At 38.8% G+C, this 28,000-nt stretch overlaps 1 protein-coding gene across 1 annotated transcript; it reads left to right on the forward strand.

Moving 5' to 3' along the window:
• Positions 1-4: 4 nt before the first annotated feature.
• Positions 5-27,983, forward strand: LOC139729895 (sorting nexin-30-like). Its single transcript, XM_071640817.1, has 11 exons — positions 5-124; positions 6,962-7,132; positions 9,003-9,113; positions 10,924-11,076; positions 12,658-12,853; positions 15,516-15,646; positions 16,195-16,263; positions 16,753-16,839; positions 21,859-21,963; positions 26,534-26,686; positions 27,147-27,983. The coding sequence occupies exons 1-11, from the start codon at positions 5-7 to the stop codon at positions 27,438-27,440; spliced, it is 1,590 nt and encodes a 529-aa protein (XP_071496918.1). The 3' UTR covers positions 27,441-27,983.
• The last annotated feature ends 17 nt before the right edge of the window (positions 27,984-28,000 follow it).

A 28,000-nucleotide genomic window follows, 5' to 3' on the forward strand; every position in this document is an offset into this window, starting at 1 on the left:
CAACATGGCAGAAAATTCAGAAACACCCACCATCAACAATGTCGACCAGAATAGCGACAAACCAGAGGATGATGTCCATCCTTTAGCGGCTGCGATGGATGACGAAGAAGAAGAAATCATATCGGTAAGATAGGTGTTAAAATACTGCATATTCCAAGAGATATGTCATGTACGCGTCACATTTTCCATGTCAAGTTTTATTATGTTTTGATCGATCTGTCGATTGTGGCTGTAACGTTACTGTATTCTGTAAAATTTACTGTTTCGTTCGTTCGCGTTCGTGAGCTGATCAGTGCAGTGACAGTGCAGTGCCAGTGGGCATCATGAAGATCAGTGTAACGTTTATAGGCCTAATTTACTATATAAATCATGACAATAAAAGAAATTACATTAATTTAGATTATGGTGTAACACTAGCCGTAGGCTGTAGTTTTAGAAGATTACAAAATAGGAGTTAATGTTACACAGGAGGATGCAATGTGATGGACATTACAGACACAGTTTTGCCATAAATTATTTGTTGACACCGATGCATCAATGTAGGATGGGGGGTTGGGTGTCCGGACACTTAGACTCTCGCGTACTGACTTACTTATTTTACTTTGAATACGCATTCACGCACAGCTCCTCACTTACAAACGACTGTTTATGTAGGCGCGTCATTGTAAAACCAGACGCACGCGCACTTTACATTACGCGTCTCAATGACTGGGCCTCATCGGGTATCCGTATAGTTTACCCTTGCCTTGTCTGCTTGTTGGCTACTTACTTGTCCATCTAACTTGTTTATAATGTTACATATTGTTAGGCCTACCACTGCACTGCCGGCTACCGTACCAGTAGATGTGCAGTCCTTGAGAAATAAATTTTATTTGTGTGTGCTTGTGTCTGCCTCTTTATGTTATGCGTGTGTGCTGTGTGTGTGTCTAACGTCATTCAATTTGCCATACATAATAATTTGTACATTAGTTTTTTACAATAGCTCCAAGTTCCTGTTAAAATAAGCCATTCAAAATCCAGTTACCTGCCAGAATCTGACTCTTTGTCTCTGTTGGCGTTGTCACAACACACACAATTAACAAATCAAATTACTTCACACACTGAACTAGCAATAGTAGCATCGTCATTCGCAACAGGAAAATCCCTTAGTCACCGCCAAAAATTCATCAAAGATCCCAAATTTCACCATCAAATTTGCAAAATCAGCGCCTTGTTATCAAAACGAAGGGGGGGGGGGCTAGGGGGCTTTTAAATCTAATGTTAAGATTATAAGAATCAGGGTCGCCGTAAAAACACTAAAAATTATTTTTGAATATATGGTGTTTGTGTTCTTTTTTGGCAAGTTTTTCGCTTTAACCCGTTTAGGACAGTTTGATTTTGCTACAACACGCATTTCCCATAGACACCTGCCTGAGTATACTCGGGACTCATCCTCAACAGGTTAATATCGCAAGCAAAAATGCAATTTAAGAAAAACAAAACCTCCATACTTGCTGATGCAATGACTATTAACTACAGGGGTTGTATGCGGACTTGTTGTGCCAACTTGATGTAATTTGACCACCAACTGATAGGATGCCACAACGTCTCTAGTGAACAACCTTGCGCCAACAAGATATGATGAGGCACAACTTCAGCGGCCCTTGTATGCATTTTCCAAACATTGAACGTGCATAGCGCCTGCTTGCGTTCAGTCTGTGGGCTGTCTCATTCTGGTCCAGTATCTTAGTGATATATTTTTGGATTTTCTGAAATTCTTTGATGTATAATAACAAAGTCAGCATTGCGGTAAAAGTTAAGTAGTGTAATATGCTTAACATGCATTGTAGAATAATCAGCCCTGTTTGTGACGGGGTGCCTATTTGTGGCAAGGGCAGTTTCATTCATCAATAGAACAGCTACTAAATGAACATCATGGTATGTGCTAGTCCCACTTTAGAATACAAGCAGGAGTTACTCGCAAGTGTTATGGGAAGTGACACCTGATTGGACCTTTTCATCAATGAATGAAACAGTCCCTGCTGCAAATAGGCACCCTGTTGCAAACAGGGTTAATTACTCTATAGATAGTATTAATTCATAGATTAAAAAAAAATTTTTTTTAATGAGTTATTTTAGTAGAATAGATATTGCAGAAAAGCGTAAGTGGTCAGATTCTGGACAGCTTACTTTACATAAAGATACATATCACAATAGTAGATTGCTAGCAAATAGACTAGTTCTAGGGGTCTAGTAGTAGTAACATCCGTTTCAGATTATTGCAATTGTGAATTACAGTTTATAGATTATCTCAAAGAGCAAGTTGTTTTGAACAATGAAATGATAGTTGATGTTAATATCAGAACTTCTGGATTTGATATCCGATTTGGTTCAAATTTTTGTGAGTCATTGGAATGAGCCATTAAGTGTTACATGTGTTTTTGGTGGAATTTGGGTTTGCAGAATTTAAGATAATGACACGGATACAAAGTACATTAGCCCCAAAGGTAGCGTTGACCGTGGGGTGATACATTCCTCTTGTTATTTGTGGGTTTGTGCTGAGTTAGTGCTATGGACTCATGGTCATCCAACATATGGGATAAGGTCAATGATCAATGATGCCATGTTTCAGCATTGTGGAATGTTGGTAATCTGATGAGTTTGCATCATGCAGGATATGGATGGTGTTTGAGATCCTTTATCATTCTGCAAGTTGAGGACTGCCATTCATTTGTAGTGACACTAATTATGTAGTGTATTGTTGCAGATAAAGTGGCTGCCCTACTTAGTGCGGCTGGGATCTTGTTGGTATTTCATTGCATCAAGGGTTCCCATACAGAGCACAGTACTCTAAAAGTGAGAGCATACATGGCTCTTGTGTGCTTGAAGTTTACGTTTATTGGTGTCTTGCATAGCTTACAAAAATGCAATGTAGGAAACTAACTACTACTTGCTTCAGACGCAGCAATGTGTGTATTCCATTATATCATGTCAGGTTATCTGATAAAGTAACTCCCAAGTAATCATGAATGGACACTGACTCAAGTTGATGGCCAGAGAGGTTAAAGGTGTGATGGATAAGGCGAGACTACCTTGTGAAGCACATGACATTACATTAATCAGGCATTCATTTCATTTGCCATTTCTCCTACCACTTGTCAAGGATGCACAGATCTTGTTAAAGTGCTGCTCAGTCCTCATAGGTCTTGATGAGACAATCGAGAGCAAAAGTGGTAGACTTTGTTGTATCAGGGAGGTTTTTAATGTTAGAAATAGCAATGGGCCAAAGACCATGCCTTGGGGCTGTCTTGATGAAACTTGGACAGGTCTGTAAAATGACCATTTAAAAAAGAGAGTGAAATTAGAAATAAGCTTAATGATACTTCCAAATATGAGTTATATGTCATGTACTGTAGCCGTAGACATGCAGACCAGTGATTTTCTTCAGGTTTTAGCAATATCCATTAGTTCTTGAAAGTCTATTTTCGTGAAATTGGAATATCCAGAATGGAAAGGAAAAGGATGATTCCTGCAATAAAAGTGTATTGTTTGTTAGGTCATTGTATGCCCTTGACATAGTATTCAGAATTTATTTTTGTGATCAAACAGGTGACTATTTAGCAGAGCTACTTATTGAAATTATATTACTGCTCTGTTTAGGAGGATCAACATTTTTGTGGTTACCCGATAGCATTTGTTCTTTTTTTTTTTTTGGGGGGGGGGAGGGTTGCAGTACAATACAAGGTTGCTGGTGATATTAGTATTCTCGTGGCTATAATTGTAGCTTTCAAGCTAGAGAAAGATAGGAGGGAAAGAAGCAGAATTACGGCTGATGTGAAATGGTTATACATTGATTCTAGGAAAATAAATTACACCTCGATATCAAATATTTGATGCACTATGTCATCAGGGCACAAAGGGTCAACAAATCTTGGGGAGTCTAGTGCCATTGCAAATGAATTTACTGTAGAGACAAAGTAAATGGTTAATTATTATTTTTAAAATGTGATCATGATGTTTCAGGCCCTGGTGCAATCAATTGTAACTGATTAGAATTGGTTGTACAAAAGTTGTAATTATGAGCACTGTCCATAGAATGATAAATAGAATGATCAATAGAATGTCAACATTTCAGATGAACCACTAATTTCAGGGGCTGATTAGAAAATGCTTTCATCTTCCATTTTTGACTGTCATAGTCCACTGAACACTCATTACAGCTCTAAATAATCTTTTTATTTCTTATACATGAATTCTTATACAACATGTGTTCCTACAATCGTACATGATTTTCATCATTTGTACAATAGAGCACAAACAACATGATATTATGAATGTGACAATGCGACACTCTGTAGTTAGAAGGGTGCTACATAATTTTTTTTTTTTTTCAAACCACTTGCCTGGTTGGGCAAGCAGATTTTAAAATTGCTGCAGAACGCCTGCCCAGACATAAATGTTACTTGCCCAAAAACAGAGACTCCAACCCGAAGCACCTTCTGATCGGGAGATTCTCCCGCCTGAAACCCCCAGCAAACGGGAGACTCCAAGTTTATGTGTGCGAAGCGCGAAGTTCCTAGGGTTACAGATGCTCTCTGGTGCTATCTAAGGCTTATTTTTTGCAACATACGATAGCAATAAGTAAGAAATCCTTTCCAACGGGAGACATTGAGCCAGGGCGGGAGAAATTAAATCTCAAACGGGAGAACGGGAGATTTTGCAAAATTGGGTTTTCGGCGGGAGATCTCCCGTCGAAAACGGGAGAGTTGGAGTCTCTGCAAAAAGGAAGTCCTAAGATGAGAAAAGGATTTAGAAAATCACTTGTAATTCAAGGGCTTGGTAAAACACAATCATTTGAATAAACAGGACATGTTGGTTCGCACGCTTGAATACAGTGGAGGAGTAAACTTGGTTCAATCGAGTGCTGTGCATTGCATTGGTACTTCTTCTCATACTGCAGGTGTTGAAAAGTTGCTGAAATGAAATTAAAGTGCATTTATTGCATTAACAGTGATTATCTTTGCATTTCTGTATGGTTGACTTCATGGGTTTGAAGGGGGGAAAAGTGAAAAAATAAAGATGGCATTAGAACTTTTTGTTTGCCAAATTTGGGCAAGCTTTTTTTTTCTTATATCTACCAACTTACAAAATAAAATACTTCATAAAGTATGCATCAAATCATACTATTTCATAGTAAAAACACACATACACACACAAAGAAAATTGCTTTTAGTTTCAACATGGCAGGCTGGACATTCCCCCCCCCCCCCCCATTTTCAAATTGGCTATGTTAAAAAATGGATAGAGTACCTGGGTAGTCTGAATTTTGTAACAGTAATTAGATAGGTACATTGTAAATGCTTCACCAGAGTGTCTCTCTGACCATAAAAATTTAGATATTTGATGACACTGCTCTCTAGGAAGTTTAGTGTAGCTGGACTTTAAGAGTTTTGTAAGATTTATAGTCTCTGAGTGAAATTCATACATCTGTTGCGATAACTGCATAATTCAGAATACTCTTTTTTGGCTTTCTTGAGATTGCAACCATGTGGTAAATATGGAGTAAAGCTTATCACTGTTGATTTCACTTTTTTATATATTTTACAATGAAGAATGTGATCAAAATATGGCTTGATTGCGTGTAGATTGAAAGGACCTCTTATCAACAGGAAATGTATATTGTGTCCTTCAGAATATTTTTTTGTTCTTTCTTAAAACCTCAAGCACTGGCTTGTTTTCATGTTTGCATGTCAGTTTCTCATAGACGAGGTTATTAACAATGATATTACCTTGATTGGTTTTAGGGCCATCTAATGACATGATCAAAGGTTTATTACAGTAGATTGATTTATTTTCAGATCTGGCAGACAATAAATGCGAACATAAAAGACCAGAAAAGAATAAATCTCCATTAAGACCCCTGTATTTGAAGATGGATGTACGTACAGTACAGCGTGGTTCCAGCTGTTTGTTAGCGTTCTGTGTGTTGACATATATTTTCCCCTGATCAAACTTGTTCGTGCAGCGAGCACACTGAGAATCCTTTCCTTGATCCAAAGTCTCTTAATGAAGAGAATCAATCATCCGTCATGTCAAAGGTTACTATTCCCAAAGGAGACAACTATGTTCCTTCGAAAGTATGGCACTTCAACCATGAAAAGCACTTGTGAGAAAACTCAACCGAGACACACCTGTGTTTGTGTTGCTGGGACGTGTTTTGACAGTGCACACTTGACAGATGAACAATCTTTTGATTACTGCATATCTAATTCATGACAAAGAAAAATGGTTTTGCATACATTGACAATAATATGCAGTTTTCAACATCGCCAATTGTCTTTGCTGACCATACTTCTCATTAAGTAGTTCTAAATGACAGTCCCCACCACACTTCAATAAAAATCAGTTTCACTTCCTTTAAAAGATTATTACTGTTTGGGCATGTTCATAAAATGAAATACATGTATTGCTTACAGATGTGGTGATGTAACATACAATGGCATGGTAAATACTGTGTCATCGCAGTTTCGTTCTTGTTAGATTTTCTGTCACAAGCATTTATGTGTATGTTATTTGCCATACACATATATGTGCAGAAATCATATCAGATAAAATTGCAGAAAATCCCACCAGTGATGGCATATTGCCTGCTATGTCACATGGAACCACTTTTGAACATATTTTCGATATATGAGTGACCTTGATCCTAGATGAGTTTTTTTTTTTTTTTAACTCCCGTGATAATGCATTTTGTATATACATATACCATAATATCTAGGCCCTATATATATCGTATACATGGAGGATATATATAGAGGTTGTTATGGTTTACATTTTTTTTCTTCTTTTTTTTTAGTTGTAACTGAAACTGCCAGAATGTAAATTTTTAAGCCATTATGATTTATATTTCATTTTGTGCATGACAATAAATTTGAATCTGAATCTGAATCTGAATCTGAAATCCTTTTGATTCGGTTTACAGACAGTCCTTGCCTCCCCTGGTGGGAACACCATCACCAAGATGAGAGCCCTGATTGGTGCATTCAAATTCGACGATGACCAGGACACTAAGGATCTCTTCATCAAGGTCGATGACCCCATGAAGCATGTTGGGAAGATCGAGTCGTTCGTCAGCTATCGCGTGACAACCAAGGTATGTTAGACAAGCTTGCTTAAAGGGATCGTATAGTTTTGGTTGAGACCTTATTTCAGGTTTCTAACATTTTTTGATGAGATAATGAGAAACCTCTTACGAAATATGAAAGAGCATGTAATTTCATGAGGAATTCAACGTTTATTTGATTTGATGAAAATTGTTTTTGAAATGGCTGAGATACCCAAAACAGAGCGATTCTAATAAGTGTGGGACCCACACTTTTTTACGATTGCTTTGTTTTTCTTTGTTTTTGGATGTTTCAGTCATGCCAAACCCGATTTTCATCAAATAAACTTTGAATTCCTCTTAAAATGGTATGCTCTGTACTATTTCATAAGTGTTTTCTTGGTATCTCACAAAAAGTTAAAAGCCCAATTCTCATCTCCACCAATACTGTACCATCCCTTTAACCTGTTGAAGACTAGTCCTTATACTTGGGGGCAGGTATCTGTGGGAAATATGCTATAGCAAAATTATCGCATCCTCAATGGGTTAAAAGACTCTGTTTATAACAATGTTTCCAGTTTCAACAATTTCAGCTGCATGGTTCTACATTGCAACTAGAGTCTCTCATATTGTGTAAAATGGAGTTATGGAGAAACAAAAAAGGAATTGGTTGAAATTAAACATGTAATGCTTCAATAGGCGTTTTCACGTCAGCCCGATGTTTCGAAACAGCGCGCTATTTTCGGACTTGGGGAAATTTTCCCGATAGCGAAATAGCGCGCTATTTGATAATGTGAACACAAATTAGCGCGCTATCTGTATCGCTCTGATCGAGAAAATTTCTCGAGTCCAACTCTGGAAATTTTTTGAAATAGCGGGATAGTAGCGTGCTATTTGATGATGTGAAAACGACTTGAGAAATTAGCGTGATGCATCCCATCATGCCTAGCGTGTGTGACTCGATCGATCGAGGCAAACTGCACACAAATCATGAGGTATTTTTGAGAGGGCACACACATTACTGATGCTGTTTGCACATACTCAGCTGTCGAATTAGCTCGACAAAAATTCGGGCTGATTCTCTTCGGGCTGATGTGAATAAGAAATGAAATAGCGCGCTAACTCCCAATCGCGAAAAAATTCTCGAGCTTGGATTTTTATCGGGCTGATGTGAAAACGCCTGATGATGTGAAAATCTGTAAATGACTCCATTATACCAGGCTCATTATTTCCCATGGACAGTGGTATTAGAATGGACCATTCAGTAAATGGTAAATTTGGATGGTAATATTTGTTCATAGATCTCTGCAATAGTGACAGAATAATTCTTAAAGCCTGTTTATGCTGGAGCATCTTTCTCATTCATCTAAATGTCACCGTGCATCTCAGTCTACAATATCAACAATTTTTGCAAATTTAGCCAATACATTGTTAAACAGTGTCCATCTATTGTTAAGAATTGTAAGCATTGGGGAAACAGCATATAAATGACTTTGTGTAATAGATCGTTATCTTATGTATTTCAGCATCACTTACACAGTGCACTCCCCTTATAATGAACATGGTTATAACCAAATTTTTATTGTTATGACTAATCAAAATTCAGGTTCGAAAATTATCATCTATTTGTCTTTATACACTAAACTGTTAGATTGTAACAAAATTTTGTTACACTATATAATGAAAGAAAACTGCAGGTCCCAACGACTTTGTTATAACGGGAGTACCCTGTAGTAAAATTGTTATCACACTTTAGAAAAATGAGGAAAATATGGATCAGTAAACATGCCACATTTACCAAAAGGAAGTAGTTTTGACCGTTTGATCCTTTTCAACTATTTTTTATTTGCTTTGGTATGTTCAGCATGGTGATGATATGATGGTCACTGTGAGGCAGTATTTTGTTTTGTTATTTGTGTAGACCACAAGGAGTTCATTTGATAATCCAGAGTATGCAGTCAGAAGAAGGTACCAGGATTTTCTATGGCTACGACAGAAGCTTGCGGAAATGCATCCAACTCATCTAGTACCGGTAAGATGAAATCAAATATTGAGGAAACTCATTCCCTCTCCCAAAAACAAACAAACCAACCAGCAAACAGACAATCACCCAAGAGCAAGAAACCAACCACAACCCCCCCCCCCCCAAAAAAAAAATAAATAAATAAATAAAGCTTATGAAATACAGTAAATTGACAGAAATGTTTCTGGTTTTTATGTTGCATGACCAGTTGTCTGTAATGGTGGTTTCCACTGCTGAGCAGATATACTTGATCAAGCCCAACCAAATTATCTTGGCCTGGTCAGGGTCGATTTAGGTCGATCTACCTTGATCGGCATTGGTCTGGCTTCCTACACTATATTTTTTGACCGTCAAAAAACATTGTGTAGGAAGCCAGACCAATGCCGATCAAGGTAGATTGACCCCAATCGACCCTGATTGCCCTTTGCCAAATGAGCCCAACCGGGCCAAAATAATTTGGTCGGGCTTGATTGAGTAGATCTGATCAGCAGTGGGAACCCACCATTGGGCATGCCTAGAATATTGTCAAAGCCATAATGCTGATGTTAGAAATGAATGTGCTGCATGGCCCTTATGATATTGTTTATTTAAAAAGGAATAACTCAGGTTATGTGCACTGTAACTCCTTCTTGCTGTACAATATTTGAATGCTGGCTGTTTAAGACAATACAACAAAAAAAAAAAAAACCCAACATGATTTTTTGTGCTTTTAAAACTACCAGCAACAATGCTGTCAAATTTAACAACTTTTTAATGGTAGTCGTGCCAGGAGGCAAGTGCATTAGGTTAGATGCATTTTACAACATTACAAGGATGATTTAGTGAAGTACAAGTTTGAGTGCAAAGAGAGCTCTAGTAGTCAAACTGTCTTCTAGGTACTATCCACCAGGCCTAGGACAGAACCAAACAGATATATCTAGCAAGCAAACCACTACAGGCGCTCTATGACTGATATCCTCTAGGCTTGCAAATACTCTACATACAGATAAATACTTCTGTAGTGAAGTGTATACAATGTCGTTATGCCATGGCAGAATTTACCATGGTATTTGTTCTGTATATGAAAGTGACCTTCATATTTATTGGGACGGCCCCGACATTCAAAAAAATATGGTAGTACAGTCAACCTCACCTAGGTCAAATGCAGGGGCACAAGAGAATATCCTTCGACTTCACATGAATTTTGACTTACACAGTAGAATTGACGCATGTTTATATCCATCTGGATAGAATTTTCCTGTGACTGGAAGCCAATATTCTTTGACCTATGAGATGTCAACTTTAGGCGAGGTGGGGATTATAAACTTAGTGTATTTTCATGATCAAGTGAATGCATTTTGGTAGCACACAATAACAGCATTTTCATTTCCTGGTACTGTGAGAGTTTTTGTGATCAAACCTGACCTTTTTCAAGCATCTTTGGATGATATTTTGTCCTCATCTGTTGCTTCTAGATTGATATAATAGCATTTACTTTGTGAGTGTTACTTGATGGTGCTCTGCGAAGACATTATTTTGAACAAACCAACAATAAGAATGAGTGCACTAAAGTCAATGCACTCCATGGATAAGCCATTTGAATGTGTTTTTGTATGTTAAGTAGTTTGACCATACCTTTCCTGCAGCCACATATTTTCTGAGCATCAATTTCAAAGAGGTGCAAAGGTTTTATACTAGTCTTGGATAATGAAAGTAATGAATAAAAATAAGAAAAAAAAAACCCTTTCAGTTGGAGGATGCATCCTAGGTATTCAAATATTTTTGTGTACCAGAAAGTATGTTCACCCTATTTTCTCCTTTGACCCCCAACGAACTGCAGCCCCTACCCGAGAAGCACAGCATGCGGTTGGATCGCTCCAGCAACGAATTCCTGGCCACCCGGCAGAGGGCGCTCAACAAGTTCCTGGAACGCATCTCCGAGCATCCCGTGCTCTCGTTCAACGAGATTCTCAAAGTTTTTCTTACAGCCAAGGCATGGGTAATCTCTTATGTGTTTCAATGACGTAGAGAAAAAAAAGAAAAATTTGTAAAAAGCGCTGCAAGGAAAACAGTCTTTACAGGAAGCCGGCTGTCTGTCTGCTTTGCTGAATTATTTTACCGCTGCCAACACAAACTGCTGTGATGTGGTTCCCACTTCCTTTGTATGTGCTGCTTCGAAGCTGGTGATGTATTTTGGGTTTTATTTTCAGCACTACTATGCGACTCTGGAACTTTTTTTGTTTTATGTGTTTGCTTTTTGTATTATATATCTCTTCTGCTATATTATTTCGCATTATGAATATATTTGTGTTTATGTGAACAGACTTCCTATAAAAGCACACATTTAAAGAGGATGGGAAGGTTTATTTTCATTTTGATGTCTTCATGTATCCATTCTGGTTTTGCATTATTATTTTTTGGTCTTCTCAGTTTTACAATCAACCATGTAATGTCATGCTGGTGTTTCCATTTTCGTGTTGCTCTTGTGTCAAATTTTGATAAAACACATTTGTTACAAAGAATTGATGGAGCTCTGATTCTAAAAATGGAAATTGGATGTTGGATCATAACTATAGGGCCTGCTGCATAATTAACCTACTGACATAACTGGATCGTTAGAAAGCTGTACCTACGTATATGTGTAACACATGTTGAGATGAAATTTATTTGTTCCTTTGAAATAAACTGTGGGGAAAAAGGGGAGAAATAACAAACACTGATTTATTTCAGAAAATCAGGAATGTTGGACTAATAACAATCTTAGCAACATGAACTATATATGACTTTCCTTCTGGATGTTTGGGATTGCTCACAAATATGAAAACAAGACATATCTTGAATAATGCACTTATGTAACAGCTACTAAAATGCAGTTTATGAAGAAAGACCCTTGTCTAAAACAAACTACAAGTATGTTTAATGGAGATAAGAGTATTTTTGAAGGAAACTAGGTTCCATGCACTCCAGGTAAACATTCCCAATGTAGTTACTTAACCCTTATTTGGCTTTGTTCCCCCAATAGAGTGCTTGCTTCACTCATTGGCACTGATGTCTGAACACTAATTGTCAATTATTCAAACAGAGATTACCTAAAATCCCCTTTATCCCTATTGTGTCACCATGGCCCTCCTGTTGGACTGAGGCAATTTGCTACATCTGAGCAGGCTTGCTAATTAATTTATGACTAATGTCAAGTTTGGATTGATTATTGGATGCTGGAGAAAAACTATTGACAAGTTCCGCTAAATGCCTGGGCACATGAAGGGCTAATGTAAATGTTAAAAAAAAGAAGGCAAAGGATTAAATTGCAAATGCAATTCACAAACCTGACTGAGCATTTAGATGTAAAGAATAACACAGACCACACTCAATACTACCTGTAGTCTGAGAAGCCAAAACTTGCCTGGCACAATGTTAATATGATCAATTTGTTATCAGGGAGGTATGCTATTTAGAATACAGGATAGCCTCCTGCACTTGCATCACAGTAAATTTCTGTAAATTTCACCATGGCATTTTATATACATCACATCATTCTCATCAACCCATCCACCTTCTCTCTGTCACATGACAGGAGTTGACGGCCCACCGTCGGCAGTCCTCCTCCCTGGTGAGCCGGATGGGATCGTCGCTGCGGACGTCGACGACGGCGGCCCTGCTGAGGAACCGCAGCCCCGAGTACACCGTCATGGGGGAGTACGTCCAGATGCTTGGTGAGAAGCTGGGCTCCATCGACAGGATATCGCAGAGGATACTCAACGAGTCCAAAGGTGGGTGGACATCCAGATGTAACGATCCAATCACCATACTTTCATCCACATCCCTCTTTCTTATAGCAAGATACCACATCCCTCCTTCTTATAGCAAGATACCACATTCCCAATGAGCACTTATTCCATTGTTAAACTAGTTTCCAGATTTTTGTCCCCATCTGACTTACAAACCCAAACGTCTAACCAAAACATCTCTAAGTCACTGAGTGAAACTGTGTATACCGATGAGGATTCAATAATAGGGAGCTTTACAGGCCTCGAATTAACCGACGGCCACCGACGGCCATGGCCGTCGGTGCCCCTCTCGTTGGCCGCAATGCCTTTTGTTTTTTGATCAAAGTTACGGCCAAAAAAAAATGTGCCCTTTTTCTTGGGGCCGTGGTGCCCTTTTAGAATGAAAGTTATTATTTATGACGTATGATATGCCCTTTCTCAAAGTCTCTTTAATAAGCTTGAACAACTTTCCTGATCTCAAGTATCATACCTTCAGTTCACTTGCGTCCCGATATATCTGATTCAAACTCAAAGTATCTTTCCGAGATACGAGACGACGTGTACCTACATGTACGCCCGACCGGCTTTTACCGTCCCGACTGCCTCCGCAGCGCAGCGGCCGCGAGTATGTACTAGCTAGGCAGCGCATATTCAGATAGAGTAGTGAAGAGTGAACTCCCAAGTTCACCAAGAAAAAAAGAAAAATCCCACGATGCCAAGGTGTGCCAGACTGGGGAATGGGGAGGGGTGGAGAGAGAGAGAGACCAATCAACAGAAGAAACCGCGCGTACTGGCGCATTCTTGGAGGTCATGAACTGTCTGTCACAGACTAATCATAGCAATCTACACGCGCACGCAAATTCCTTTGCCTTGTGGTTTTGCCAGCCAGCTGTCGGAATGTGCTTTGAAGTTTCATGGCAGCCTGGCTGGCCTGAAAGGGTGTCGAGTTTCAATCAATACCTACTGTTGTTTTATTCCTGTTTAAAAAAATGTTGTTTCACTGATAGAAACGCGGAGATCGGGAATGTGTTACAGCTGTAGGGAAGAGATTTTTGTTGTGTTTTGCACTTTGTGTGTGTGTGTGTGTGTGTGTGTTTGTTTGTTTTTCTTCTTTCTGTTTTCATAAACACCAAACATGCCCTTTCCAAAGTGGCCTTGGTGCCCCTCTGACTGACTTAAGTGCCCTGGCCTCTTGGAAAAAGTGCCCTTTTCTAAATGGCCGTGCCCCTCCAAAATCCTATTTCGAGGCCTGCTTTAGATTTGTGACACAGAAATTAAGGGGGGGGGGGAACTGTTCTGTGCATGCTCAAGACAACTTGTCAAAATCGATCTCGCTTTGTATGAGTTTTCACGACGGTTCTGGGCCATTTTAGCGTCCGCTCAAATTTGCGAAGCAGAGAGCTACATGAGGTCATTATGATGAACGACATATGGGGGCGCTATTTAACTTTGTATAGGCTGCATCTTTGCGAAATCTAAAGCTACTTTGCAACAAGATGCAGGGAGAGAGGAGAACAGTCAACACAACTGCCATCTTCACATCCGCATCGCAAATCTGAAGCTCCCCATTAAAAGAAACTCTTATCCTCCCAACCACCACCGAGTGCAGTTCGTGTCTCTTGCGTGCAAGTAAGCTACTTTAATACTCCCCACACAGGTAGCACACATAGCTACACAACAGTGTATGAAAATATTACACTGTACATCTCCAGATGTGCTCAAGACTCATTTGAAGACATTTTGTCACTTCAGATATCACTATAGTAAAGTGGATAAGGTGCTGGATTTATAAATAGAAGGCCAGAGGTTCAAATCCTGCCTAGTGTCTTCATCATCATAAGAGAAGATGATTTGCTTACTATGTTCCCCATGACCTATAGGTGTATGAATGTGTACCTGGCAGTGCTGAGGTTGAAGATAATGGCCTTCTGGTTTAACACAAAAACAGAGAATACATGCATATATACACATATCTCTTTTCTCTTCCTCTGTGTGTCAATGTAATAATGATACTTATATTATATTGGATGGCTATGAATGGGATACCAGGGAATATTGCACGAATCAAAGATGAGTGCAATATTGGCCCTAACGAGTGCAATATTCCCTGGTATTCCATGAGTTAATGCCATCCAATATAATTATTATTATCTACAATCAAGTAGAACAAGCATAAACTGCACAAAATTACCGGGCTTCTACTCGTCTTTGAAATTATCGGCACTCACATCCCAGCGCTGAAAAGGGGAAGCCCCTAAAACTGCATGGTGCAAGATGTTTTGGCGCGTGTGAATTGTAACGAAATGACGCGCACTCAGCAAGCGCTCGAGCAACAGACGAGAATATGGTGTGATCTTGAATGGCCAGTAACAACAGTAGCCTATGGGGAATTAATACGTTGGCCTATGCGTTTCCTTTAATATGCTCTGATATTGAACAGTAAAAATTGCGCGGACAACGATACGCGTTTTTAATGCGTGGCTAATACGTCCTATAAAGATGATAATGATGATTATTGTGATAATTATTGTAAATTGATTCATAAAAAGGTTTGTGCATGGATTGTGTCATATTGCACTCTTTGATTCTGTGGAAATGGCATAGAGTATGTGAATGTTGAAAGTGTATGAACTCCCAATTTCGCTGTGCTTCTCTCTTCACACAGAGTACGTTGGAGAGCTGAAGACGTACAGCCCCGCCTTCAGACTCTGGGGGAACTCGGAGAGCACCCTCAGCGGACCTCTTGGGAATATCGCAGACGCGGTGGAGTCATGCAGCAAGTCAGTCGAAGAAATGGTAAAGACTGAGATCCACTGCATATCATGACTGAAAGGCAAAAAATGCGCGAAGGAATACAGGGACTCTACACTTTGCACATGTTCTGTTGATTTTTATTTACAAGTCCACTTTCTATCATTCATAGTGGTATTTCTTGTTCAGAGCTGAGAAAATTGTACAAATGAGTGTCTTGTATTGTGTATGCTTACCATAGTGCATGCAGGGCTGGACATTAACTTTTTTTCCTGGTGGTCTGCTTTGGCCACTGAAATTTGCTAAATCTAAAATTTTGGTCACCCAAAAAGATGTGGTGGCCCGAAGGAAAATCACTTGTAACAATCCATTTTGAATCCTAGCTGCCTGATAAAAAAAAAAAAAAAAAAAAAAAAAAAAAAACCTTTTTAAAGATTTGGTGGCTCAACATCTAGTCTTAGCAGCTGCGGGCTACCATAAATGTCTTGGTGTGTGCTATGTCAGTGCATTTGGTAGGCAGTCTGAAGGATATATCAAAGTTTTTTTTTTGTTTGTTTTTAACTCTCTCCTCTCTGTTTTCCACTTATCAACAGAACACATTTCAAGAAACAGAGTTCACACCACTAGTGAAGGAATACATCCTCTATGCAGAATCAATAAAGGTAAGTCTATAGAAAATGCTATACGTTCTTGAAAATGGCCCAAGGTCAGTCCATGGTAAATACAAACTACCGAGTCAGAGAAGCCAGTATGTATCAAATTCAAATTCAAGTTGATTTTATTTCCTATATCATTTTTTTTTTTGTAGATACAACAATGACATCAAATCAATGTAAAACAGAATTTATAAGCATACAGATATATAGAAATAAATTTATTGTCTTTCAAGGGGATAGGGATAGATGGAGAACTTGCAAGCCATTGTTCAACATCATACTAACAGTATTACTGTATTTTCTATGCTATATGATGGTACACAACACTCTATTGTAAGATATAGTATTGTAATATTGTTTTGATACTTGACATGATACAAAAGACTTAAATACATGTACTTAATGCAAGACATGTCTAGCTGTATAATCTTCAGTTTGGCTCGGACAAAGCATAATAAACACCTAACAAGAGATCTTTCTTATTTTTTTTATCAGAGTGTTCTAAAAAAGAGAGACCAATTCCAGATGGAGCATGAACTAGCCATGGAAGAACTGAACAAGAAGAAGAATGAACGAGAGCAGGTATGATGAACAAGCTTGGAATTCAGATTGGAAGCTTTTTTTTTTTGCGAGAAATCTTCAGTAAATTATGATTTCAATATGGAGCCCTAATTCCCTTCTAATGCAAAATATGAATGTAATGCGACTTCTGTGTTGCAAAGTGTCAAAACTGCAATTCATGATGCAGCAAAACTCACTTGAAGCATCACATTTAAGCCAAATGTATTCACGTTCCTGTGCATGGTAGGCTGTTTTAATATCCTCAAGTGTCCGCAGCTCAGAATTCGAAGCCATTTTGAAGAAAAAAAAAAGGAAGAACATTTGTAATTATTCGTTTATGTGTAGTGACGCCTTATTTCATGCATTCAAGCTGTATTCACGTTGGAATTTGAGAAAGTTTTGAAGGGTCAGTGGAAAAAAAAAAAATTTTTTAATGGTATTAAAATGCATGGAAAGTTTGTCAAAGATATCATTGATACTGAAATCTCTTTAAAAAAAATAATGACAGATGTTAATCATTCTTGTCCTTTTCCTCCCACCGGCGCATGCCTTGAGTTATCTGAGCATCATTATCAGACATTTTGAAAGCATGCATTTCTCAATGATGTCCTGCTGTATGATTCAACCATGCAAGCCGTTACTGTAATAGCTATGGTCATTCCTATCAAAACAGCATGATGTACAAACAACACTTTCATGAGGACAGAAGCAAAGGCGTCCCTCCACATTTCTCCATGATCATCTTTTCTCTCGTCATGATGAATTATATAACTCATTTGACTTTTGATAGTCACAGACTCTTTGGCTTTGGTTGCTCTCCTTTCGATTATCACTCGACATCCTGATTTTATGGTGATTTCTATGTATCTCCACCAAATTGTATGAATGAAACTGATCATAAACACAAAGTCTATTCCTCAGATGTATGACATTATTTTCTCTTCTTTGAAAATGATCGCTATTTACTATTTGAGAAACATATTACTGTAACTTTGACTCCATCCTATTTGAAAGAAAAGTCAAAAAGGACATTGGAGAGGATGTAGTTCAGTACTTTAGGACCAATGAACAGTGAGTGTTAGTACTTGAGCAATGTTTGCTGTGATTTTATTTTCCTTTGATATGAATGCTAATGAGCATTCGTCAGTCTTTTCTAGAGTTCTGCAATTGATGCAATATGCAGCCAATATGGTTTATGACATTGATTTAGTATTTATTGGTTACTATCTAGAATAAAGGATAATGGTAATTTCGGTGATATGATGAGAGCATAAGAAATATTTCAGGCGTCAACAAGATTCATTTTTATCACATCTGAAAAAAAAAGTTTTCAAACGCTGTATTGAAGACTGAATCTACTGATTATCAGATAATTTGTTGTAGTTTTCTAGTTCCTCTCTGAAATTTGATTATGTACACATCAACATATCCAGCAAACATGCTGTTCATACACACATCCTTTGTCGAAACGAGTTCACATCTGAGTACTTTGTCACTGTTCATATATCAACTTTCCTCTCATACAGACTATGAAAGTAGTTTCTCCTTCCCTTATGATGCTTTATTTCTAAACTTTTGAGATTGCCATGTTCATATATATATAATGTATATACAGTATTCATCGCATAATCGGGCATCTGATAATCGGGATCCTCGCTTAAATGATATACGCTTCCCGGAAACATTTCCAACGCACGTTATTTTCACTGGATAATCGGGCGGGGACCTCTGATAAACGGGACAATTTTTCTTCAAGCGATCTTTGATTTTGTTAATATTTTACACAAAAAATCTACCAAAATACCACAACAATATTTCAAAGATTCCGTATCAGTTGTCGTTTACAACAAACTTACAAAGCAAGCTTCGGATTGGTGTGTTTTGACCTCCGTCCATCCAGTACATGTACATGCACAGCCACGAAAGCGCCGTGTATAAGTATCCATGCCATTGCAAAGCACATGCCTTCGCGAACATTCTTCTCCCCTACATAAGCAAAGCCATGTGCTCGCTTGCAATTCCTACTCGACTCACATCCAATAAAAAACATGCCTCGCTCATACAGCCCAGGCTGTGTGCGTTGTTTAATCTCAGTCATACACTCTGAGGGCAAAGTCCATTGTTATCGCGCGCCTTCGTATCTTGTTATCTACTGTCTTTGGTTTCAACTTTCAATACAGCTGTACACTGTGATCTGTGTGTACGTCACAATCTTCCTCAGTTGTGCCTGGGCAAAAGTTACGTGATTGAAATGAGGGCTATGAACAGTTACGTATTCAGTGAAATGGGGGAGAGAGTGGGAGGGAGAGCGTGAAAGATGAGAAGGGTTCAATGTATGTGCGAATACGTAACGTTTTATGAATCTAGACTATGAGCTGACATTGATTACGTGTACACGCGTGTTTGACAGAAGAATCGAACCCGGTTGCGATTATATGCAGGGAGAGCTGGAGGGTCGCACCGAGGGGTAGCGTGTTGTGTATTCATGTACATGTCATGATGTACAGTACGTCAGTATGCATGTGTGTGTGTGTGTGTGTGTGTGCACTACATGTACATGTCGTATGCCGTTAGTGTATGGTGAGTACTCATCGCGAAATCGGGCACCTCGCTTAAAGGGGCCGTGTTTGCTACTCCCAACCTGTCCCGATTATGCGATGAATACTGTATTTGAAGTCCTGGCCAATGAAATTGAATACCAGTCCATGTCTGCATTTTGCAAGTCAAAGCCCACCTGTAGACTCCCTTTGTTAAGGTAACCCATTACATCCTGTCAACATTTGTAGTATTTAAACTTCACTTACGTAGCATTTGAAATGTGATTGGTACATTGGACAGTGGCTTTGATGGTATAGAGGACAGAGTTGAAGAAAGTTTCTTAAGGAGCACTGTTATGAGTGTCACCATGCTCTGCTTGATCGTCAAGAGAAGTGGATGCACCCAAGGGTACTCCAGTTTCGGTCCCCTCAAACTTTGCATCATCTTGATTTGCTGGATGAGGACACCACCTTAAACCACTGCCCCCTACCACTCCTCTCTCTCTCATCAACTACTAACACTCCAATCTCTGTTATGTAATGACAGATTCATTCCAAACGCAGACAACTCATACCCAAGGTAACACTCCTCTCCTCTCTTCATCGATGTGCCATCTTTCTTTCCTTATCTCTCTTTATCCATCTCTTCTGTTCTCTGCTTCACCCCCTCCTCCGGCTCTTCAACGCACCTTTCTTCCGGTCTTCCGCACACCCACCCTTTTCTGTGTCGGTATCTGTGCAGGCACAAGATGGACTTTGTCAGTGTTGTAGACAATTTCGTGTATTTCGTTGTACAGGCAGACTTGGTGACTTGATTAAGGATCTGGCTATCAAGCCTATGCGTGGTACAGTTCAAGCGATTCACCTGTTCTGTAGAATTGCCAACAAAAATGTGATGTGCTGTTGGAAAAAAAAGATTAAAGCTGTATAATTTGCACCTGCTGTAGTGGTTTGTGTCAAGTGCCTACAGTGTTCAATGTCTATTGAGCAAATTACTGCATGCCCTATCTTGCTAGAACAGTGGGTGTAGGATGTGTTTTTATTTTCACACATGTCTGTACAGTTGTATAGTAATTAATTATTCTTGTAGTGTTTGTGCTGGCTGACCGTTAGCCTCTCAGAACACTATGCTGTGTAATGATTTCTGGCCAAGGTATTTACATCACTTCTCTTGGGACCCATACACCTCCAGTGTATAGCCATTTTGCATACAGGACTGTCCTGGACATGCTTCTTATTCATGTGCTTTGCTTCTAGGTGCTGTCTTTCAGAATGATTTGTATTTCTCTTTTTCTTTTCTTCCCTTTTTTTTTGGGGGGGGGGGGGGGGGAGGAGGTGGGGAGGGCTCATGCTCTTTGACACAACTAGTCATAAGATTTAGTAATATTTCTTCCTCAATGTGTATTATGTCTGTCATCTTTAATCCTGCTGCTTGCTTTCATGGCTGTGGTTCTGATTCACACATGTGATTTACCACTCAAGATTTAGTGATATGGAAGGGGGGGGGATCATGTTTTATGGCATATGTAATAATAAATGTGTGATATTTAGTTATTCAACCTCTAGATTTCCATTTTGATCTGCTGCTTGCTGCATGACTCTTGTTCTAAGACAGACATATGACATGAAAAAGGTTCCAGATTTTATAGAGATAAAGAAGAAGAAGAAGAGCATTATTTGTTGTATACTTTGTAATCAAGAGTGACTGTAGTATCAGTGAGTTTATCATGTAAGATATTGTGTAATAATAATGAAAAACAAATGTTGCTGGTGTACTCAGTCGTAAAGGGCACTCTTCAAGTAGCATTTTTTGGGGTGATTGTTCAGTAGTGTTAAACTCTCAGTGCATGCATATAGGTGATAAATAGCCGTATCCTCTCCTTTTTTATTCTCCTTTCAACAATAGTATTAAGCATCTCATCTCTTTGGCTTTATTTTTTTTGTGTGTAAAACAATTTTTCCTTTAATTTTGTTTCTTTTCTTTATCTTATTTTTTGTTTTGTCTGTCTCTGCTCCTGTCCTGTCATACATCTGTGTTTTCCTTTGTATCTTTTCCCATGATCAAAACAAATATATATACAAAATTATTTAAATCTTCAAATTGAATGGGGACATATATCTGCATGTGATGCCACTCTTTGGTATTGATTTACAATAAACATTACTGTCCTGACAAGTCATCGATATTCCTTCTACAATTCCTTCACATGTACTTGGGTCTTACCCTGATCTCTTCGCCTTTTCCGTTCGTCTAAACGTAACTCCATGTGTGTGTCATAATGGTTGCATTCACATCGGTTCAAAATCTCCTTCAACTTGAACATGGCGGCACAATGATATTATATTGCATGAAATCCCGCATACCTGTGAACATTTTGCATGCCCAACCTAACCTCCCTCCACCCATAATTGTACATCTTTCCTCCATTTTTGTCCGTGTGTGTGTGTGTGTGTCATACCCTTGTCCATGCCTCCGTCTGCATGTTGCTCGTACCTGGTGCAGGTGAAAATTTCGGACCAGAACTACTCGTTTGGGGCCATAATGGGCAGAGACCCCTCTGACGTCAAAGAGGCCAAGAGTGGGCGGATAGAATCTCGAATAGAACAGGTAGATATTCATACCCACCTTCAGCAACAAACATCCGCATTCATCTCTCAAATCTATCTTTCCCAAGAAAGCATTTCATTCACATTTCATGGCAGTACAGCATAGTTGTAAAATGGGAAGGCTAATTCCACAGTTCCATCATTCCCTCCTCCAAAGGTTATGATCACTTTGTGATATCCATTCAGCAATATAATTTACACCAGATGAATCCAGAAGCATCTGTGTGAAAACAAAAAGTGAAAACAGGAACAATCAGGCCATTTCCAGAAACTATGCTGTATTTCTCATCATACAGGGTTCTATGTATATTGGCCATTGGTTACAGTTTATACAGAAGGTTCATATACACCTCATATAGCATATTAACATCCAACTGGCCTTTGAATCACAAAAAGAAAAAAAAAGCCTTACGATCACCCTTTAAACAACATATATGTTGTCATCTCATGATATCACTGCTGTGACAGCCACATATAGAGACTCTAGCATATTTCAAACTAATTTCACATCGTTTGCTGTGTGTTTGGCTTTCAAAGTTCAGTTTTGTATACAGCTCCTCTTCTCTTGCATTGTATCAATCTTACGAGGCACTAAAGACAGCTACAAACTGGCTTCTCAGTTTTGGTGTGTGGATACCTAATATTGCAGTGAATATACACTGTATATTTCGCAAGTGTCATATTTTGTGCATTGAAACTGAAATTGTCGTACAATTATGTGTGTGATTGAATTTGTGATTGAGAACCACACATTGACATGATGAGAAAGAAAAATATCACTTTTATCATATTTGTAAATCATGAAGAGAGTCTTGCTTAAGCCAAATTGTTTTTTCCTACAGACTGCAAAAAGTTTTGAAAGAAAAATTGTGTCATCTTTTGTAATGCCTCACATTTTTCCGTGACACACAAGTAAAAATTTCAGTCCATGTAATGTACATGGGTGGTGAGACAATCCGAAGGAACTGATAAAACAAGGGGTTATTTGTTGTATGAAATTTTTAAGAATTGTTTTAAATTGTAGACGTTGTGCAGTGTTTTTGTTGTGGTATTTCTATTCCACTTGGTCTCTGTATTTTTTTTCCTTGTAGTATCATATGCTTGTGTGTTAATAGCTTAGATGTTTTTGCTCTGCACAACTTTAAATGGATGGTACAGTATTGGCTGAGGTGGGAATTCTGCTTTTGAATTTTTGCAAGATATTTAGAAATGACTTTGATGTTTAGAAGCCTGCAATGCTGAGAGGAATTCAAATTTTGTTTAATGAAAATCAGTTTTGAAATGGCTGAGATATCCAAAAACAAAGTGAAACAAAACGATCCTAATAAAAGGTGGGTCCCACCTTTTATTGGGATAGCTTTGTATTGGATATTTCAACCATTTTAAAACCAATTTTCTTCAAATAAATTTTGAATTCCTCTGAGAATTATATGCTCTTTCGTATTTCATATTTAAAGTGGTTTCTCATATTCTCAAAAAATCACCATCAAAAAATGTTGGAAACCTCAAACCCCATCTCAACTGAAACTGTGCCATCCCTTTTGCTTTACTTATGGCACTTTCTCAACCTGTCAAATTATTATGTATGTTTATGTATTTTGTGCCAAGAAGTGCCAAGTGCCAAGAAAACAAGTGAAACTTTTCATTTTTATCTTGATTAACATGTGTCAGATCTTGTTAAAGCTGTAATTATTTATTTACTCTTTTTTTTTTTCAATTTTTATTGAGTTCATTGAAAATGTCTTGAAAAGGGTTTGGCTTTGCATTTTGTTATTGAGTAAGCTTTTCATTGTGGCATTTGTTTGTTTTCTTTGTGTGTTATCACTTTGCAAAATTGTGAGAATTTCTGTTATTTCTGAGTTTTTCTGTCTTTCATTTTGTAGCTTCTGTGATGTGTTGATGTTCAGTGTTGATCCATATGGTTTTCCCTAGAAAACTCTGAATTGCAAATCATAGAAAAACCACTCCACTGCAAAGTATCTATATATGCATATTTTGGTAGCAGTGGGTTTCTCCAAAAAATCTTTGAATTGTAAAATTGCAACAGCCTGTCTAGTGTGTGGTATATATGTGCATGTCCTTTGTGGAACCTATGGTACAAACATATAATAATTGTGAATTCTGTGTGTTGTATTGTTGCCAATACAGTGCACTCCCATTATAACAAAAACAGCTATAATGAAATTCTCGTTAAAATGAAATAAAATGTCCTAAAATTATCATCTATGTATTATTGTATACTTTACTGTTTGGCTATAATGAAATTTCGATATAACAAATGAAAACTGCTGGTCCTGAGGACTTCGTTATAATGGGAGTCGCCCGTAATACATGACATTGCAGTGGTGTGGATGGAGAATGGCATTCTCTAAAAACTTCCCCCTTTTGGGTGAATTCCCACTTGAAATGTGAGCTTTTCTTGTTTACAGTCACTGTTTAAATGTCTGCTGTGCTGTTGTAAATTCTCTGAGGTTGGAGTTGTGCACTTCTTTCTCTCTGTCGTCTGTTCTGCTGTGCCTTTGTTCTGTTGCGTTGTACAATATTACAAAGTATACTGTAAAAGTGGAAATTTTCGCGCACTTCGCGCAATCAGAAACTAGCGTGAAAATAAAAGCGCGCGAACATTTTCGCTTGCCATATGTTCCTGTGCGTGATGTCTTGATTCCGCGGAATTAAAAACACGCGAAACTCTTCTTGCCCGGCCAAGCGTGAAAAATTAGTCGCGCAAAAATATCCACTTTTACAGTAGATAAGAAATAAAAGTCCTAAGTTTTTTTTAAAACTGTAATTTGCCTATTGATAAGTGGCAAGCTAGAGCCATAATTCTCCAATTTATTTAAAGTTTTATGCAGGAGAGATCCATGTTCTTATTATTTAATGGACTGCAACTGTGATGGTACTTTACTCTTTTCTTTGTTCTTTTTTAAGGAAAATGTAATAACAAAAAGTGTTTATTGTATCACCCAGTTTGACATGGTGTTTGTGATGTTGTGGCTGTGTAATTACAGTTTTTGCCAGGTATGTTTTCAGACTGGATATTTCTGTGATTCTGGTGTCCCTTTCAGTATGGACATTGTTCATTGTCAGTTTAGGACAGGAAAGGTAATAAATCCTTTCAAAATTTGTGGGGTCATTACTGTTACTAGTTATTTTTTCTTTACACTTATAGTACATTGAATCAGATAGAATTCATGTTGAATAGTTAAAACTAACAAGAGCTGAGGTGTACTGTAAACGTCAATATTTTTGCGCGATTAATTTTTCGCGCTGAGCGGCTCGAAAACGTATTCGCGGGTTCTTAAATTCGCGCTCCGCAGCAGGTTACTTTACTGTAGTACACATTCACTGCTTTCATCCAAAGCCTCTGCTACATAGCTTGCTATGCCAGCGTACGACAAGCGACGTAGCGAGCGGCTCGACTGCGAGTACAAGCACTCAAATACGTTGTACAGCTGTGACTCTAGTACCGTAGTCACGGGGGACTGTAGCATCGATGCGTGCGGTGCACACATGCATGCTACAGTACACAGCAATCTAGGGTATCGTCTCTTCGCACAGTACTAGTAGCGTAAACATGCCTGTACATTGTACTACGTAGCAGTATCATCGATGAAGCGCACACAATTCATCCCGGTCAAAATGTGCGTAGAAAATTGTGAAGATATATTCGCGCGTTTTTGAATTCGCGCTAGCCGAGCGTAGCGCGAAATCCGCGAAAATTAATGTACCGCGAAAATTTCCACGTTTACAGTATACTTTTATTCTGCTAGGTGGTTTGCTGGCATATTTCTGACTTGGGAGAGCCTACAATATATACATTTTTAATGAAGGATATAATAAGTTTTTCTTGACTGTGCTGATTTTTGCCAGAACCAAAAAGGGTTGGTATCAAGCACCTGGTGTGAATACAGGTGGTCTTCACATATTACACCACATTCTTTCAAAAGTTCGTCAAGATCTCTATATATTTTTCCAATCTTGGCTTGAGCCAAAATTTTCAGACTGAATTAGAACAGGCAAAGAGTTATTTTCCTCCACCTGCTGGTGAATTGGGATTGTGAGCAAGGGTGCTACTAACATGCTTGATCTTATGGTGTCCTTGCATGGGCATGCCAATATCCATTCAAATCCTGCTACGCCTCTTCAGTTCTATAACAAAGACTAACTTCCTGAAACTAATACTGTGGTTATGTAAATACTTGCTTGATCAATTGATTGCAGTTGCTTGTTTCTCCTCCTTTTTGGGGGTCATTGCTCTTATATAAGTGTTACTACTATCATTTTCATTATTTTTAATTGTTATCATTATCCCTGTTGTTGTTATTATGATTATTATTAACATCATTGTTGATGTTATTATTATTATCATGATTATCAATATCGCAATGAAATTTCTCTGAGGAAATGCTGTCTTTAACTGTAATGCCAGGTCCAGTCCATGGACCTAGGGCATACCAGAGGTAATGTTAAGCAAAAATTTAATGAATAAAGCAAATGCATTTAATAATCGTTATCATTATTGTCATATTTAAATTCATTTCTTTTTTCCTTTTTTGCTGCTCACTGTGCAGCTGCAGAGAGAGGTAGAGGTGCTGTCTGACAGGACGGAGTGCGCCAATGCAGACTTGAAGGCGGACATGGAACGTTGGCACCACAACCGCCAGAAGGACCTAAAAGAGGCCCTGCGGGGAATGGCCCACACTCAGATCATGTGTCACACCGGAGTGAGTACTGATTAAACTGTAGTCTCTGTAATAGTGACATATTTTCATTTCCTGGTAGAAGCATCTTCCTTTATGTCTTTCTTATAATTTTTCTGTGGTGTGGTGGCAGTTAATAAATGTGTGTGTCCAGTTGGAGAAAGTCTTGTATCTGGGCCTGTGTTAACCAAAAGGGCTAGATAATTTAGACTGCCAATGTGGGATATTCTATTTCATTTGCAGAGAAATGCAGCTTCAATTTGCCTCTGCCTAGTTCTTTGGTGCAATTCCAAGAGGTTAGAATATACTTCATGCAATGTTTGGCCCTGTCACAGGTATGTGATTAGTGATGTGATCATTCACAAGCAATCATAGATTTTGAAAAGATTACTGTTTAACGTCATGAAGCAAATGTGAACCTCAGCAAGTACTTGCACATTTGTGACATTCTTTCATTTCATCTCAAACTTTCCTCTTCCTGTAGATTCTTCAAGCCTGGGAAGAGGTCATCAACAATCTGCGCGATGAAGCCGGGTTCCTCCGTGGCGAGGACCCCTCCCCCATGCACCCCGCCTCGCCCTCCGACGCCACCTCTGCCCCCACCCTCACCACCCCGACGGACCCCGCCCCGGGGGAGAGCAGAGTCGCAGTAGGTGGTATCAGTGGCTCAGCGCGGGGGAAGCCTCTGGAGTTTCCGGACATCACCAACGGACTGGCGGACGATGACAAGGGGGAAGAAGAAGAGGAAGATGACGAGGAGGAGATCAATGCATCGTAATTTCCAGAGATGACACGCTTGGCCTTTTCGACGTTCCACGTGGATCTCAAAATTTGTCGATCAGGACATCAAAAAAGATGAAATATACATACCAGACGTGAACAGGGGGAATGTACAGACCCTCGTGAATCTTGCTGGCATCGGTTTCTTGGTAGGCGTATGGATGAAGAAGTATGTCTAGGACTTCTAGTGGTTGATGGGGGAGCTCTAGGATGTTTCATCCTCTTGTGTATGCCTCTTGATACAGACTGTCTTCTACTGAGCTAGAAAGTGTGTGGATTGTCGAGCAGCTAGTAAGATACGCTCCATGCTGGTATGATTGTGATGTAAAATGTGTCGTACCCCGGCATTTTCAGGGTATCATTGTCAAGAGCTGTATTGTTCATCGCTGCAAAAAAGTCTGGTTGCCTTGAGCCGAGAATGTTCTTGTCAGAAAGGATAGAAAAATGAGATAGCAAAGCACTTGCTCAGTGAGTTTGTAAGAGGGAAAGCACAGAGTGAGTGATGTTTTCATTTTTCGTAACATGAGCAAAGTCAGCAGCACTGCACAAAGGTTATAT

The sequence above is a fragment of the Diadema antillarum genome, unplaced genomic scaffold (genome assembly GCF_040938485.1).
Source record: "Diadema antillarum isolate AM-2024a unplaced genomic scaffold, OU_Dant_1.0 seq00000269_RagTag, whole genome shotgun sequence".
Lineage (NCBI taxonomy): Eukaryota > Metazoa > Echinodermata > Echinoidea > Diadematoida > Diadematidae > Diadema > Diadema antillarum.

Coding starts and splice junctions, on each gene's coding strand:
- LOC139729895 (XM_071640817.1), top strand. CDS start 5: ATGGCAGAAAATTCAGAAACACCCACCATCAACAATGTCGACCAGAAT. Junction 125..6,961: donor AAGAAGAAGAAATCATATCG/GTAAGATAGGTG, acceptor TTCGGTTTACAG/ACAGTCCTTGCCTCCCCTGG. Junction 11,077..12,657: donor AAGTTTTTCTTACAGCCAAG/GCATGGGTAATC, acceptor GTCACATGACAG/GAGTTGACGGCCCACCGTCG.